General features: G+C 42.1%; 4 protein-coding genes and 1 long non-coding RNA gene across 5 annotated transcripts; 3 read left to right on the top strand and 2 right to left on the bottom strand.

The window, feature by feature from the left end:
* Positions 1-451: 451 nt before the first annotated feature.
* Positions 452-6,110, bottom strand: LOC129588987 (zinc finger protein 800-like). The gene is made up of 7 exons (XM_055483426.1): positions 5,974-6,110; positions 4,311-4,981; positions 4,070-4,227; positions 3,979-4,000; positions 3,058-3,408; positions 2,353-2,776; positions 452-1,861 (listed from the first exon to the last, which is right to left on the bottom strand). Exons 2-7 carry the CDS (start codon positions 4,317-4,319, stop codon positions 987-989), a joined length of 1,839 nt encoding a protein of 612 aa, XP_055339401.1. The 5' UTR covers positions 4,320-4,981; positions 5,974-6,110; the 3' UTR covers positions 452-986.
* Positions 5,594-7,363, top strand: LOC129588988 (28S ribosomal protein S28, mitochondrial-like). The gene is made up of 2 exons (XM_055483428.1): positions 5,594-6,194; positions 6,740-7,363. The coding sequence occupies exons 1-2, from the start codon at positions 5,975-5,977 to the stop codon at positions 7,156-7,158; spliced, it is 639 nt and encodes a 212-aa protein (XP_055339403.1). The 5' UTR covers positions 5,594-5,974; the 3' UTR covers positions 7,159-7,363.
* An 821-nt stretch (positions 7,364-8,184) lies between these two features.
* On the bottom strand, positions 8,185-13,257 carry LOC129589058 (CD151 antigen-like). Its single transcript, XM_055483539.1, has 8 exons — positions 12,271-13,257; positions 10,698-10,882; positions 10,556-10,631; positions 9,704-9,895; positions 9,359-9,574; positions 8,971-9,049; positions 8,705-8,835; positions 8,185-8,541 (listed from the first exon to the last, which is right to left on the bottom strand). The coding sequence occupies exons 2-8, from the start codon at positions 10,727-10,729 to the stop codon at positions 8,389-8,391; spliced, it is 879 nt and encodes a 292-aa protein (XP_055339514.1). The 5' UTR covers positions 10,730-10,882; positions 12,271-13,257; the 3' UTR covers positions 8,185-8,388.
* On the top strand, positions 8,731-11,564 carry LOC129589059 (uncharacterized). Its single transcript, XR_008690562.1, has 4 exons — positions 8,731-8,978; positions 9,381-9,595; positions 9,716-9,907; positions 10,010-11,564. It is a non-coding gene; the product is annotated as an uncharacterized LOC129589059 (long non-coding RNA).
* An 89-nt stretch (positions 13,258-13,346) lies between the features above and the next one.
* On the top strand, positions 13,347-16,849 carry LOC129589222 (N-lysine methyltransferase KMT5A-like). Its single transcript, XM_055483822.1, has 6 exons — positions 13,347-13,397; positions 13,853-14,010; positions 14,293-14,995; positions 15,568-15,869; positions 16,080-16,273; positions 16,417-16,849. Exons 3-6 carry the CDS (start codon positions 14,668-14,670, stop codon positions 16,637-16,639), a joined length of 1,047 nt encoding a protein of 348 aa, XP_055339797.1. The 5' UTR covers positions 13,347-13,397; positions 13,853-14,010; positions 14,293-14,667; the 3' UTR covers positions 16,640-16,849.
* The last annotated feature ends 4 nt before the right edge of the window (positions 16,850-16,853 follow it).

Here is a 16,853-nt window from a genome sequence, read left to right as displayed (position 1 = left end):
AGTCCCGATAAAAACGCTTGCATGTGTCTGTAGAATATCTTGTAGTGTACTTACTGTACTATAATATTATGATCTGTCTATATTTATATCTATATGTATCATAAAATTACTGAACGTTAGTTAAGTAATATTATGTCTATATCTGTAAAATTGTGTCTCTACATATGCAACGAAGTGTAGTCGAAAATCAATCATGTGAGGAAACCTTGGAAATACTCGTATTATCCGTGGTATGTTTGTATTTTTGGACTATTAATCTACACGGCCAAAACGTGAATAGTTATAAATAATGATAGATAATTGCACTTACTTAGCCTCTACGTACAGTTACTAACAACTTATTGCTAGTATCGTGAGTTATTGAATTACATCGTATAATTAATAGTACTAGTACACAGTGTCACTACAAACCTACAGTATAAAGTTAGGAATGTCGTACTAGTACTTCAAATCACCGATTTCAGATTTTAATTAAATAAAACACTAAAGGCAACAAAGCAAAAGCATTTAAAAGTAAAAATCAGCGATACAGTCAGATCAATCATATAAACAACAGTATACGCGGCAAACGAATCTTGGCGTGCTCAACGCCACAACAGCGTGCTCAACGCAAACTCAAAAAACAGGACTCTGTACAATCCTATAAGGAGTGTCGCGCGTATGGGTTGTATATTAAACTCCTGTGTAAAAATCCTCCATCCTGGAAGCACTAACATCAATCAAACCTTGGTCGACAGGAAGTGGCTGGACTGCTTCCATTTGGATAATATCTACACATACGCCAGTGCGCAAGATTTGTGCCGTGGAAAACAAAAAGAAGACAGGTATAATCCATACTTTATCCTGCAAGCATAATCCGATCACCTGTAAAAATAGGTCAAAAGAGCCCTGATCAACAGGACAGATGTGCACGCATGCGCATTGGCGCTCTCTTCGTTTCCCCCGCTACGATCTTTCCGTGCATAATCACTGAGCAAAAAACAACGCTATTCGCCGGACGCATCGTTCGTCGTATTTATTGTCGTCGGCGCCGCTTTCTCAGCATCAGCGGCCAGACCGAAAGCCTGTGGATGGCGTTTCATCTGTTCTTTGATGAGTTTATTGATCGTCCCGCAGCTGCGCTCCGGCAGACGCAGATGCACAGTCATCACGTGCCGATTCAGCACGTACACGTCGAAGAACTGCTTATTACACAGTCGGCAACACTGCAGAAACGTATCGGCCGCCTCCAGGATCTGCGCATGGATCTGCACTAGCTCATCCAGTGTGTAATCCACATGCACGGCCTCCTTCTCCTTGGCCGTTAGAATTTCCTTGAAGGCCTGCGGATTACGGGTAATAGCCGCCAATCGTTCGGTTATCGTCTCCGAATCGGTGGACGGGGTATTGGTGGATGTGGGGACATCCAGACCGTTCTGATGTTCCCCCTCATTACTCTCCTCATCCACTGTATCACTCTTCTCCTCCTCTTTACCCTCCTCGCCCGGGACGTCGTCCACATGGGAAACTTCCCGGGATAGTGTTGGTTCCGAGGTCTCCTGGCTGTCTTCGTGTTTCAGCGGACCGTACACTTCTTGTCGCAGACGGCGCAACTCTTTACTGATCAGACTGTACTCGCACTCCCGTAGGCCCAGATGTTGTGTGGCAACGTGCCGATCCAGATTGTAAATACTGACCACGACTCGATTACACTCTTTACATGTTTTACTGGCATAGTCTGCCACTTCGGCCAACTGCTCTAACAGGTTGCGAACAAAGCGGGGATCGCGGATGTCCTTCATCCGCTCCGATTGTTCCGGTGTCGGTTTCGGCTCGTTACGGTCACTGCAGTGGCCGAGACCATTCAGGTCTTCCGCATTATCTGCAATTTTCGTTTTGTATTATACTATGAGCCGGTTTCTGTGATTATGTTTTAGCGCCGCGTTATACAACAAGAATCAACCCTTACACAAAATCACAAACGTCCAAAATTACTTAAATCACAATAATAATGCCGCAGGGGTGGCGGCGAAATTCTTCGCCCTGTGGCACATGTACTGGAAGCTTAATCGCTTCCTTTCCATATTTTTGGCAGTCTGTTAGGTTGCTAGCAGTCGGTGCATATCAGCATTTGGCATCATTCAAAGCAACCAAATTGAAAAAGACGTATCATCATTTCGGTATCATTGTATTAACTTCAAATAAGCATTTCAGACATACAAGCTTCAAAATTTTTCAGAAACAAAATACACACTAGCAAACACTGAACAGCTGAAAACTGGAATCTTTTTCGTAATTTTTAAAAATGTACAATTTGTACTATCAAGTGTACGCACAAAGTCTGCATTACGTCGCTGAGAATGTCTGACTTACGCGGAACCCCAGCGAGTCGCCTGGAGCGTTTAACAGGCGAATCTGTCCGTCCGTGGCCTTGCGGAAGGAGCGGCGTTCGTTCGACGGCCGGCGCAAACGATGCGCCGCGCTTTACCTCTTCTGTCGGTCGCGGCGCTAACGCGGTATCATTCGCTTCCACAATACTGGAGGAGGATGACGTCGAGGTAACAGGTTCCTCCACGCGGGTCACCTTCTGCGGTGGAGCCTTCGGCAAAATGGCAGCTGGCGGTGCCGGGCAATTCTTCTCATCAGTAAAAGTGAACAGAACAGGTTTTGGCTTTTTCTTCTTCGGCGGCGCCATACTGTTTGTCCGGTACTTCTTCTTCCGACTGGCCAGCAGATTTGCACTGCCCATTCCGAAACGGTACACACCGTCCACCGGAGGACGTGCAGGAACTACCACCTGCACAGATCAACCCGTATTCCGCGTGATAACAACAGGAAAGAAATACATAAAAAAAATTTACCACAAAATCCCTACAAGAAACAATAAATTTCTCACTTCAGGAAAACATAAATCACTCAAACGCCATTTAACACAAAAACTAATTAATATAAATGCATATTAAACACAAAATTAACAAAAGCAAAATAACATACTTCCAAAACACAATTTTTAAAAATAAAAAACAACAGTTATTTAAAAAAAGATTTGCAAGGCTACTCCGAACATATTGTACTCACCTCAACACCTAAAGGAACATCGACTTCCTGTGCTTCGTCGCTCATCTCCTCGTTATCATCACTGCGCGGTGTGCTGCCGCTGGCGGGATTGGGAGGATCGCTGAATGCGTACCCGTTGGTGTGCAACGGCGCGACAGGCAAGGGAATCAGCAGTGACGCATTGATAGGATTAAGGAGCTCCAGGGCGTCAAGGTTGTCCGTCTGCAGGGAGCGGTCCTCAAAGGACACCAGATTCGATAGTCGCTCCATGACGGCCACGTTCTTACGCTGATAGTCAATGTATTTCGAAGTACAGAACTGGCGTTTATGGATCACAAAGGCGCGGGCGGTGGGCAGAATGGATCCGCACACCTGTGAGCTTTCACTGCGTTATGTGTACCACGCAATGCAGCATTTTCCATATAAAAATCTAACTCTTTAGCATAATTTAACATTTTAGCAATAAAAAAAAATTTTTACGACAGGTACGAGTACTTCTAGCCTTTAACTTGAAGAACTGCTAATGAGAATTGTAGCAGACAGAAGCTCTTAACAATCACGATCAGCTTAATAAAAAAAATAATTATACCTTTCAGGGTTTTTTGTTGTTTGTTTTTCAGGGCTTAATAATTATATCTTTCAGGGTTAAGCCGGAAAGCTTTTTCGCCCATTATGCCCTACCCCCATATATAGCAAGAAATTTATTCTAAAACGATACTTGGCTGGCGGATTGAGACCATCTACGGAGTTTTACTCGCAGACTTTACAAGAAATGAAAATTCTGCTGTTTTCACCCAAATCTTTTTGAGAACTCGAAATAGTCAAACAATATTTTTAAAATTTCTAAAAAATGCTGAACTTCTTACGGGCAAACAACACCACGATTATTTAATGTAACCCGATACATATATCATGGTTCGCACTTCGAAACCTTGTGCTTACCTTGCAGTTGAAACGCAAGTCACTGTAAAAGCAAGCAGAAATATCTTTACACATCAAATCAGAACCAGAAGAGCGAATCGCAGTTTCTCACCATTCTGCTTCCAGCAGATATTTAATCTCCTCCGTCCCATCGCGGACCAGCGATATCAGTTCCCCCACATAACTCGGCCGAGATCCGATGGGCTCCATCGGATAATTCTGCAGCAGACGCGACGTCCCCGTCAGCGGAGGAGCCCGTGCTGATTTATTCTGCACACACAGAACAAGCACGGCGATCACTTAAGCGCCACATACAAGCAGCGCTGCTGAGCAATTGAACACGGTATGGTTACCTGCGCCATTTGGAAGAATCGGCAAGAAAATAAAACTACAGGCAGCACGACAATTCAGCCCACGGCATTAGACTCATTACACTGGATCACCCGCGAACGAGTGCAAATAGTCAAACTTTCACCGTTTCACGGTCAAATATCTGCACGCCAAGTAAGTATATACAAGATGAACTGCCAAAATCGCCAAGCAGCAATCTTCCCTTCGCACCCCGCGTTTTTACACGATACAGGGTGGTTAGACTGGATTCCGCTGTGGAAATGTATGAACAGGGGATTCATAAAGACACATTTAGGTGTAAAACGGGAAAACTGCAAAAACAAGTGAGACGCTAATGAACGTCGAGCAGCGGACGCGCTCGCACCATAGCTGGAAATTTTATTATGGCAATCGCTGTGCGCAATGTGTGTATGTTGTGAGCGTGTGTGCAGAGTGTGAGCTGCTGCAGAGACAGCAACGAACTTGCCACTTGCTAGGCTGCACAACGGACCACTCACAAGCGGAATTCCCAATCCGGAGGCGTGTCCTTGAGAAACCGGGAATTCCACAGCTGCCGATTCAAGAACATCCACAAGTGCTTCCGCTCTTCGTTGTCAGTGGAATGGTAAAAAATTCAGGAAGGTAGTCATAGGAAAATATTACTGTAGTGAACGCGCACTGGGATGAGATGGCTCTGCAGATTAAATGCACCATTCCGGACCGGCTGCGTGAAACATTCTTATTTGTAGGTTTATTTACTTGACTACTGCTACGAGTAGCTTTTATGCTAATATGCAATTAATTACATTTTCGAATTTACCCTTGTCGCACCAACAATTTAAAAATTTCTGTAATAATTTTACGGTGATGTCATTAAAGGCTGAGAACCCTCCCTCCCTCCTCCAGGTTGTTACCCTCCATGTCTAAAGAGCTGACTGGGTAAAAAGCAACAATCCGGATGTCGAACCTTATCCGAAGGGAAAAATTAATAAAATTACCAATGTGTTACTACATTAATAATAACTATTATGGGTTTCTTGGGTTTTCGGTAAAATTATTCGTAATCCTTATTAATTTTAACATATTTTCTGGAAAATTATGAAGTACTCGTACAAATCAGATTTGGATGCAAACTTGAAACTACGTATACGAAGTATATGTCATAAAATAAAAGAAAAGTGGACAATGAGCATCGCCGCACCGCCCGTAGGGCGGCTGCATATTCGATCGAAGGAAATCCGAATTTATTACAGTACTTATTTCATATCATTTTGCATTATTATGCTAGGGTAGTACTGTACTTCTAAGTAGCTAGACTCTGCCAGAGTTGAAATAATTTACAATACGAGTAATTACGCTAAGAATTTCAGCAATTTCTCCTTATTTTCAGGATCTCGTAAAGCACCTCTTTTAGATTTGCTATTAATTTTGCACTTTTATTTACTTGCGATTGCAGGGATACAGAGTTTTTTAGTGCTTTTTCAGTGTTTGTTGAGCTTTCGGCTCATATACTTTGATTGCAAGCTGCTAACAGTAGCTGTCGCAACTGGAACTTTGAGTCTTGGCACTCTTGGCCCTTGGGAGCTTAAAAGCTCCTTGTAAAATCTAGCTCTCTTTGCGTCGTAGTACAACTTGCAAGTGGTATTTCACGAGAACCTCAGTTTCGTGCTGATTTTCGCCACTTACTATGATGTGGGTTTCAAGGACTATCTTCGGCTCTATCCTTTGGCGCACAGCACAATCCGAGCCGACGGGAATCTTTGCATACAAATGCCTGCATTCGAATTCCGGTGAAGGCGAAGGGTTTTCAGATAAAAGCGGAGGAATAAACGATGAGCGGAGCACAGCGCAGTTGGAACAGTCTTCCCTAGGCAATGAAGAACTGCCCGAACAGTCCGAGCCACCCGGTAAGCATGCATTAAGTTATTTAAGTAATGGAAATAATTATGGTGATGCTATAATAGAATTCCTGAGCGTGCTGGTGTTATGTTTCGAGCTCAACAAATGATTTATCACTTGTTGACACTAGTTTTCTCTCGAGCTACGCTCTAAAGTAAATTTTGTTTCTAATTATTTTTATAGCGGACAGCCTTTTGATAATAAATGTATTTCGGTAATGTAGGTGTTCTTTGATAAGTAAGTTTGTGTACTGAAGTAGTGTAGCCTGTCTAGGTGCCACTTTCAAAGTGAAACTATGTATATAAGGAATGGGCATGAATACACAGTTCGAACGTTAAGCGTAACCGGGTTTCGTCAAATTCGTATGCATACTATTATGAATTAAAAACCCTATGACTTTAAAATGGGAAGTCGACATCAGGTAATGGATTTCGTAAAGCAGACTACCACACATAATCAGACTTTTACGGATTTAGTTAAATACTGTGGATGCAGAAAAAAGCCTAAAATAACTGACCATGAGTATTGGTCTAATGCCTGCCTGTTTTGGTAGTACGATCCCGACCGCGCCGCGGTTTCGCTGCCGCTTTCGAGCGCTTCCGCAACATTCACGAACTGCAGCCGCCGCCCTTTCCCGAACGCGAAGAATCCTTCGCCAGCATGCTGCGCCACTCCAAGTACATCCAACTGGGTGATCCCGAGGGGAAGATCGTCGTCGGTCGCATCTACCACGTGGTGGCCGATGATCTGTACATTGATTTCGGCGGGAAATTCCCCTGCGTCTGCAAAAGGCCGCAACGCGACGAGCACCTGTACTACCGCAGCGCCTTTGTCCGGGTGCGACTGAACAGTCTGGAGTTGTCGACACGCTTCCTGGGCGCGGATCGGGATCTGACGCTGCTGGAAGCCGATGCGGCGCTGATTGGTCCCATGAAAATACCGCCGCGACGGACTGCGGTGGCGGCAGAATAGTCACCCGTTGGTATGATTTTGTAGCGGTTTTGATTTTTGGTTTTGTTTGGTAAAATGTGAAACAGAATGTTTTTAGGGAAAATCACAGTAATTAAAAAGGTCTTTTGGGGCTGTTACCGCATTGTGGATTTTGCTCTCTGGAAGTTAGTGGCTCTGAATTGTGGTGAATTCGGTGACTGCCAAATAAATAGTACAGTATTGAAAACTATACTCCGAAACTCAAGGAATTAGTACATGTACATGCTCCGTTTGTCAAATTTGACGGACTGTTGCTAGTTGACATCGAATGGGCAATGGCCGTGCAGAACCGAAATGTCCTGTTCGAACGAATTACTTCGTACGAATTACTTCATACGAATTACTTCACCGAATCCCAATATATTTTGGTATCCTTTGTTGGTATTGTTCGAAACTTTGTAAAACTACATCAGTTGTGCTTTCCCCAACTCCCAGGTCATCTTCGAGACAAGTCCTTCAAGATAGTGATCCCAGGCACTTTTTTACAGCACAACTTTCCAAGTGCAAAATTCAGATGCCGGAAACGAGTGCTATCAAGTACAGTAGCACATGCACATGGTCAACAATGATTCTAATTGTAAAATGTTAACGAACGTGACCTCTGACAACCAATAATTTTAATTATGGCATTGTATGCACACTTCCTAATATTTGTAGTGCGCTTATGCGCATTGCAATAGTGGACGCAATAGAATTTGTAAGGGTACATAAAAGGTGTCGACCGAGAAATAGTGGCCAGAATCATATCCCGGTTACACGGTTCCAACATGTGCGTATTGTACAGCATCAGAATTCTACGCTGTACAGAGTAGTGTAATGTCATCGGATTTGTTAACCTGCCGACGGAACTGAGCAATATGGAAAACTCGGGATGTGAGACGGTGATTTCAGTTCCAGTCGTTGTTGAATTAATTGTTATGCTGTTTATTGAGTAAGGTCTTCGGTGATTTATAAACTAATGCGCCAACCAACCAATACAATTATTCATTCAACTCGTTTAATATGTAGGTTATGCAAAATACCCAAACAGTCACTGAGTTATTTTTGTATTCGCACACATATTTTTCTTAAAACACATAAATGATACTTCTGCACGTAAAAACATAGATCCGTATAAAATTATGGAGACCGGAGGCTGTGCGAAAACCAGACACTCGAACCGCTACCCAATCGGACGTTTGCAAGATATAAAATAATTTACAGTCGCTCGGCTCATGAGATCTCGTTCCTACCCGTTTTGATAGCTATGCATAGACAAAAAGCGAAAACGATGCCAAAAATCTGCAGTAAACCGATGCCAATACCGACACCGATTAGGATTTTCAAATTATCATCCAGCCACTTTTGTATCCGGCGCAGGCAGCCCTACAACAGCCCAGAATGACCAAAGCAACGGGATTACGATAATACACTGCGGCAAAAATGAGGAAGTTTGCCGCTCATCGAAGGCTCGAAGCGATCGATTACTTATAATGCGATTGATGCCGAGTCATTGCCGACCGACCGCAGTCGTATTCGGCCGGCTTACAAATTTCAAATTAGTCGATCCATCCGCCGTGGACGTCTGCGTCCATAATTTACTACGGGAATTAGCGCAGGAATAATCCACCATCTCCATCGACTGTAGGGATCGCAGTTTGCAACACGTTACTGGCGCTTCTGAAATCCGTATATAATTGTATAACTGTTTCCTTGTATATATTCAGTTACTTGTATTTCTCTGCCCAGTTCGACCGTACACGAAGCCAGAGCCAAAAATATTACTGAATCATAATGTAAATGTGTGTTAATCACCTGGTCCGGTAAGAGGTTTGAACTGTTCAAGATTCATCGTTATGAAATCGTTGCCGTTGTCGATGCCACAGCATTCCAGCTAGAGGAAGAAAAAGAAACGTCGAAAAATTTTTATCATTTAAAGCAATTTACTTTGGAATACTGTTTGCTGTTTATGAATTATCTCTTAGTATTTACTAATGCTCGCATAATTATGAGATTCTGTACTTGCGGAAATATTATTTCCTTCTTTTCTACTATATTTATATCTTTTTATCTATGAAAATTTAGTGTTGAACCATAGGCAGTTGAACTTCCTACCGGTCTACTCAAGTGTGTGCGATAGATCATTTGTGACCTTAGGAAGCGGTATCTGTCACTACTTGCAAGAAGACTTAAATCCTCATACTTGTATCATCATCTTATTCCAGGTGTTGGTCCAGAAGTTGGCCGGACGGAAAAGCAAATGCGTCCCGTTGGTGATGACGCCGTCGTGCTGGTAGCGCTTGCTGAGCGTGAAGCGCATCGTCGTCGGCACATAATCGGAGGATGTACTGCGGTACACCGCGGCGTAAATGCCGGCAGCAATCTCCAGTCCGAGGATGATGATGAGAAATATGGCATACTGCGACACAGGACGTACCACGTAAGTATTCGATCATCATCATCATGTCATAATCCACAGAAATCCTTCTCTGTGTGGATCCCTCTGTCTGTCGCTACTTATCTGCACACAGTGGTTAGATGACATTACCGTGATAAGCAGGGGTCGCCACTCCTTGAGAGCGCCGCAGCAGCCCAGGAAGGCAACGACAAAAACGATTACGCCGCTAGCAATCAGCAGATAGGCTGCTTGCTGCAGCATCGTGTCGGCCCGCTCGAACTTCGTCAAATCCTCGTTGACCTGCAGGCGCGCGGTCAGGATCACGAAGGAGCTCTTGTCCACCTGGCCGCAAAGGTCAAGAATTAGATATCATTACAGTAATTTTAGGTGCACCTACAGCTTAACAGCTTATGCACAATAACCCCCGGTTCTGGATGAAATCTCCTGTTATAACAGGATCCGGTTCCTGAGATCTGCCAACCAAAGCGTCAAAAGATGAAGAAACATTAGGGAAAATTTTTGATACAAAAGAAGTTGTCGCGCGTAATGGTGAATTATAAAGTTATAGCCATTTTGAATCAACCAGTTCTGGGTATTAACCAAGCGATCCGCTGGGTGCTTGAAATCTGTTTTGTGGTCGCTACACGATGGAATCATACGTTCGGATCGGATCATAAGATTCACCAAATTCGACACCGAAATTGTTTCAGCACATGCTGAACACCATCATGAAATTTAAAAATGGTCCTATATATAATATGCGTACATGTTTCGATTTTAGACATGCACATTAGAACATGGACAACGGCATTAATATATAATTTGCGACTGATCGATATATTCATGGATCTAGTCTTACTGTAACCCTTGCATTAAAAAATTTGCTTAATATTTAAAAAGCACGATAGATGCAAATTACGTGTTACATAATGTACATGAATGATAAGAGATGTGCCTTGTGCTTATTTTTTGTTTTGTATTTAGCCATTGTAACATTCTCACCAATAGCCAGATCCCGATCCCCATCACGACCAGACCGCCGATGAAGAAGATCATATTGAATATCACAAGGACTATCCTGCAACAGCACTTTACAGTAACACTTCATTAAACGTTTACTAATTTGCAGGTGAGAAGTCGATACTTCGCGCATTTGATCCCGCAGGTCATCGCCATGATCAAACCGATAGGAATGCTGCTACCACCGTATATGACAGGGAACTAAAGCACACATCAAATGCCACTCCAAAAGCCGGAATTAGTCAGTGTTAATCCAAATCCTCCATATACTGTAACTACCACATCACATGAGAACAGCTCCTCGGATTTCTGAAACAGGTACAACTTTGGCGTTCGCAATGCGAGCATCGATTATATTTATTATGCGATACTTCATTTATTTAATAACGCAATCCGATTATGTAAAGATTATTTACACCGCCACCAGTTGATACTCCTATTCTGTAATTATAGAGGTATCACATGTAAATTGTATTATTATACTTTTCGCTGTATATGTAAAATTAGGAATAAAATTATAAAGCTAATCTTTCATACCGCCATTGCTTTATCTTTATCAGAACATTATTTTGCGGTATTGGTATTTGCAGTTTGTTTTTGGTTAGCTTATAAAGTTGAGTATAATTATATAAAGTTACGTGATTATATAGTACATAGTTATTGTAATGTCGTACTATATGTTAATTGGGAGAACTAGTAAATTTATGTCCAGACAAGCGAAGTTTTTTGCGCTTTCTTCGTCTGATCATGAGGCGCGCTCGGCATCGCCGGAATTGTGCATTCTTTGTTGCATACGCAATTGCATACATAAACGCGTGAAAGGGATTCCCTGTGGGAACGGGATAAAGTGCGGCCTTTGTGGGATGGAATTTGTCTGTGTGTGCTTCAAGTATCGGAACTCATCAATTCGGCCAGTTTTAAGTTCTCTTAACAATTCTCATCATGTTTCTTAAGCGCGCTCAATAGACAGGAATAAGTGTTTTATGTCGAAACTCACAATCGATTTTCTAACCGAATAAAAGCCGAAATACATGAAGATTGACAAGCGATCGTTCTTCATATTCCAGCTTCCTGCAGTTACCGCATTGTCAAGAATTCCATACTTTTACATAATTATGTAGATGACACATACGCACAAAACATTTCAAAAAGTAAGTTTTTTTTGAAACCGACGAGCCGAATTAAGGTCATAAATAAAATATTCATATACCAATATGTACTTAGGGCATCCTTTGTTCTGCTTAATGCGATACGATACCTTTTATCGATTTGAAAAGTAAAGTGAGTAATAACGTTTGCGATATCCTATATTCAACAAACGTTTAACAGGAGACTAGTTTCGGCTAAATTGTCAAAACAAATACTGTGAAGATGTTTATATCACCTAACGATTTATCGACCGACAAAATTTCTGTAAGGAAAAAATAGCTGACAGAATGAGACCGGAAACGAAGCCGAATAACAATTACGGGACTTATGCAAATGATACCGGATACTAGGAGATACGAAAATAAATAAAAAACTACATACTCTAGACATTACCGGCAACAAATATCTATACATATAACTATTTGCACATTCAGATCAGCACTGCTCGCTAAGTGGCCCGAAATTGTACGAATAAAGCATCTATTCCGAATCTCCTTCATTTGGACTCTAAAAGTATGAATTCGTGATTTATTTTTGTTCAGTCGTACCTGGATACTCTCCACCTGTTCAGGACACGCAAAGGTCACCAGACAGTCCCGAAAGGTAAAACATCAATAATATTATTAATGTCCTCATCAAATACAACATGTCATCTGCGGGGTTAATGATCACAATGTCTGACCGATCATATGGATGAATTTGGAGCAGTGTACTAACTAGTACACTATGGATGCATGCAATTACGGCTGCTGTTAGTGTGTATTAGCAACTACTACGAGTAGCAGTTAACGCAAATAATTTACTGAATCCATATCGGGATCAATAATACAACCAATTATACAAAAAAAATTAACTGAGAAAGAAAAAATAGGAGAAAAAGAAAATTGCGCAATTATACACGGTGCCGGTGGTAATAAAGATGCCAATGAACAGTTTCATTTTGGCTATAAGCCGCCGTGCCATGAGGAGTTTCCAGTTAATCCAGCTTTATTATGTCAACCCAAAAAAGATGTTGAGGATATAAACTTCATATTTAATGGTATATTTGCTGTCTGTGCAATTATGCAATGATGCGTTGCCATAATTTTCGAATATGTACGAATATCTCGTACTTCTCTGATGCAAAAGGTGAATAGCGGTAGAAGTATACAAAGTTTTACAACAGCCGTGCAAATAAACTCCCAATACATCACGGATCAATCAGCACGGTGAATATTGGTTGTACCCACAATTTGTCGAACAAATCCACCATAAACGCGCTCATATTAGTATATAGCGGCAACATGCCATTCATGCACAAGGCGCGCTCGAACAAAACCATAACATCCCGCGTGGACTAACACGACATTCTATAAAGTGGACATCATGCAATAATCGTTACAGAATTGTTTGGATTTTTGCTGGAAGTGCTTGACCAAGTAAATGTTGCGATTTAATAGGGCAAACACTGGTGCAGCCGTTGTCAAACGCGCACACGTTGCATATATACAATACATACGACAACATTGTCAGGATTATTCGCACCAGTGCAACTGCCGGCACTGTTCGGTTACGACTTACGAGCACTTTAATTTCCGACGGAAGCGCTACAACGGTACAACCCTACCGCGGCTTTACAAAGTAATCATGCGTTCATCATGCGTGGCAGCGAATTCTGTTACAGCAGCGGCTGATTGTGAGTATCATGTGCCGAATGCGTCTAATTAATTGCAGCGTTATTAAGTCACGTATCCAACCAGAAAATGTAAGGTTTGGCGCCGTATATGCTGCCATTGTTTTATCAAATTTTTACTACAGTAACTGTACATGTGGTTGCATCTCGCGGTCTGCTTAACGAAATGGTCTGCTGGAAGCCAAACAGTCGCGCAATGCCAATTGCAGCTGCTCACGCTTGTATTGTACAGTACATCGTACAATAACAATGTTATTATTAATTTTATAGGAATTATACTGTATTACTGTACTGACACTTTGATTTGCATTTATACCTACTCTGTATACGCTATGATACAGTAATTTTATTGCAAAGGTGCCGGCCGGCGCCATCCTTCATAATGCGCTGCAATTAAAATACGTACGAATGTAAAAAGTCACTGAAAACGGGTATAGTTATAAAAAATTATGCTTCAGAGTTGGGCTATCATTCCTGTCAGAAAGTACATTCACAGAAAGGTCGTCCCTATTCCAGATAGGAACAGGAAGCTAGGAACGTTTCTATTCCAATCTATGCCAAAAAGAGCTTTCGAGAGGAGAGGGGACTCTGTTCGCGGGGGAGAGAACATTAATTGGTATAAATAATGCATTATTCTAACAAATTTAGTTAATCTGAGATCTTTATTTACTCGGTTTGCAGATTACTGTAATTAAATTTAGCCCCGAAAGTCAACGAATCTGAACTTCGTCTCTAGTTACGTACTGACTTATCGAAAATTATGTGGCACATTTACGATTTTTTGAAGGACCTATTTTAACAGTAATTAAATTTGAAATATGCCATAAAGGTACAGTAAGGAACAGCAGAAAAGCTAAAACTAATTGTGGACAGTTTGGACTTCGGAACTCCTTTACAGTACCTACTACCTAGTTCGGACCATCCGATGGACACTGGAATCTGGAGATTCTGGACACATGAGCGCATCTTTAACGTAAATGTCAAGCAAAGGCGGGTCCCTTCGTTGCCGAAACCGCTCACTGGGAGTTGACTACGTACGCACCGCTGTTTACTTATCGAAATTGAAAAATTCCATACTGGTAAAACTGCAAAACCCCAAAGCTCCTGTCTTGGATTTCCCTGAGTCTTTGAGTTCTACTCTTGGATGCAGAAAAGTTCAAATATTGTATTGTAACAATTCTGAAGACTGGTGTGTTTAGCGATTTTAGCCATCATAGAGTGGGTTGCAGTTATTCGCAGTGACTTCGATACCGTGCATTTTGATCCCTTTATTATGACGCTGAAGAACACGTGTGTGGGCGCTGCACGCCGTAATCCACCACGGAAAGCAGTTTGCAGTTCGAAACAAACTACACTAACCGATGTTTTCCATCGCCAGTCAGCCCGATGCATTGCTTCCGATTTTATTGCCGATCCTGAAGCACCAGAGGCAGTAACCCTTGAAGAGGATCACAATGGTGAACTCGTGGCTGCATCGGAACAAGCTACGGTGGATCCCGTTGGAGCGCTGGAGAAATCATCATCAGCCCTTCCTTCCTCTGGTCTTCGCAAACCATCGCCTTTCAAGGTTGCCGTCCGAAAACATGCCGTACAAAATTTGAGTAGGCTAATTTCAACATTAATTACTTATCGGCATATTTAGTTGTGATGGGAACTGTGTTTGAGTAAACAGTAGCACGATCCTTCTTTCGGTTTAGTTATTATTATTCTCGCGTCAAACTGTAAATTGGTAGGTACTACAGTAGGTGATAATTGTTAGTCCTAGTAATGGATGAGGCAGGTCCGTTCTTGTGTATATTTCTAATAATGAACCGCTTATCCCTTAGGTATGAAAAACGTATTTTTGTTTGAATTAAAATGATAAATTTCTTTTAATTAATAATTTTGGTCTTCGGTTTTTATCCTTTTGAACTTGCTGTTCCTATGCTTATCAGCAAACAGTTGAAAGTAAAGTATGTCAGGCTGGCATTTACTAATTGTAATAAATCTTGGAATGTGAGGGGATTTTCTAGTGCTGCAAATATGACAGTTATAATTTTTAATAGATTTTTTGAAACAGAGCATGCACAATTGAATGTTGCGCAGTTCACATCATTACACACAGTGCTCGTATCAAAAATACGTATTCGAATAAGGCCATAGGTATTCCGAAAAATGCAGTTACATTTCACAGAAGCGCCACCCAACACCCCGTCCAAGAAAGATGTCCTGGCGAGTGCACCAACACCACGAACGCCCATTAAGGCAGCAGCGATGACACGTGGCCACCTAATTATTTCTCCCGAGATCGCTCCAGCTGTTCCGAAAATCGGACGACGACCTTTGACCGGCACGGCAACGATTAGGGGCAGTCAGACGCTGCGACTCAAAAGTGAACGTGTCAAGGCCAGTCTGGAGTTGTGTGTGCGCCGGAAAGAAGAAATGACGAAGATTGTTCACATGATTGTTAACGGTCTTGAGGATCCCGGTGTCGAGGTGAACTTTCGTATTAATTTCTTGGGTTTGTAATAGTACCTTTGCGCATAATGTTTCCAGAAAGCAGCTTCATGCCTGTGGTCTTGATGGATCGCAGATTCGCATTATAGCGCGTTAGTTTAATAGGATTTTTTTATCGGAGAATTTTCATTGTCTTCTCCGGTAAAAATTTCAAGACATGGCGTTAGCAACATGGCTTCGTGCTTGTAGTCGCGAATTTTCGAAGGAAAAGGCCGAGGACTGGTGGCGCGCCGCATTTTTGAGGAGAACGATTTTGTGGTGGAATATGCTGGGGATTTGGTCGACATTCACCGAGCTAAGAATTTAGAGGAGGAATATGCCAAAGAGCCTACTAAATACGGTTGCTACATGTATTATTTTTCGCATAAAGGGAAAAAATTATGGTGAGTTCTGGACTTTCCAGAAAGCTTGTTTAAAATAAAACTATACTATTTAGCCTTATACGCCTGCATGATTTTCTGGTGGTTTCCGGTCATGTTGTGATATTTTTCTGGAGTTAATTGTAAATCTCATTGAATGTTTTCAGTGTGGATGCGACGGCTGAGACTGAGCGTCTGGGCCGTCTACTGAACCACTCGTGCCGCCACGCTAATCTGCGACCGGAAGTAATGGAGATTCCAATTTCTAAGCAGAAGATCCATCTAATTTTGCGTGCCACGCGTAAAATCGCGATAGACGAAGAGTTATTGTATGATTATGGTGACCGCGATCCAAAGAGTTTGGCGGCGTTCCCATGGCTCAAGCAGTAACAGTCATGCCATGTCACTTGTATCAACTTTTTTGAAGTATTCTGTTGCGGTATTAGCGCAAGCTGTTGTTAATTGTTATTCGATCCGTTGTTTCCTGTTTTTCATCATTCGTGCGCCTGTGTTCGCCGATTTTTGCCAGCTTACATTTTTCTGTACTTACTTTTTTATCCTTAAGTAGTATGCCTGATATTCAAAGTGTACGCCTCATATTGAT

Source organism: Paramacrobiotus metropolitanus, unplaced genomic scaffold, assembly GCF_019649055.1.
Source record: "Paramacrobiotus metropolitanus isolate TYO unplaced genomic scaffold, Prichtersi_v1.0 Parri_scaffold0000033, whole genome shotgun sequence".
In the NCBI taxonomy this organism is placed as follows: Eukaryota; Metazoa; Tardigrada; class Eutardigrada; order Parachela; family Macrobiotidae; genus Paramacrobiotus; species Paramacrobiotus metropolitanus.
The sequence above is the reverse complement of the archived record's forward strand: the minus strand, read 5'-3'. Positions and strand labels throughout refer to the sequence as shown.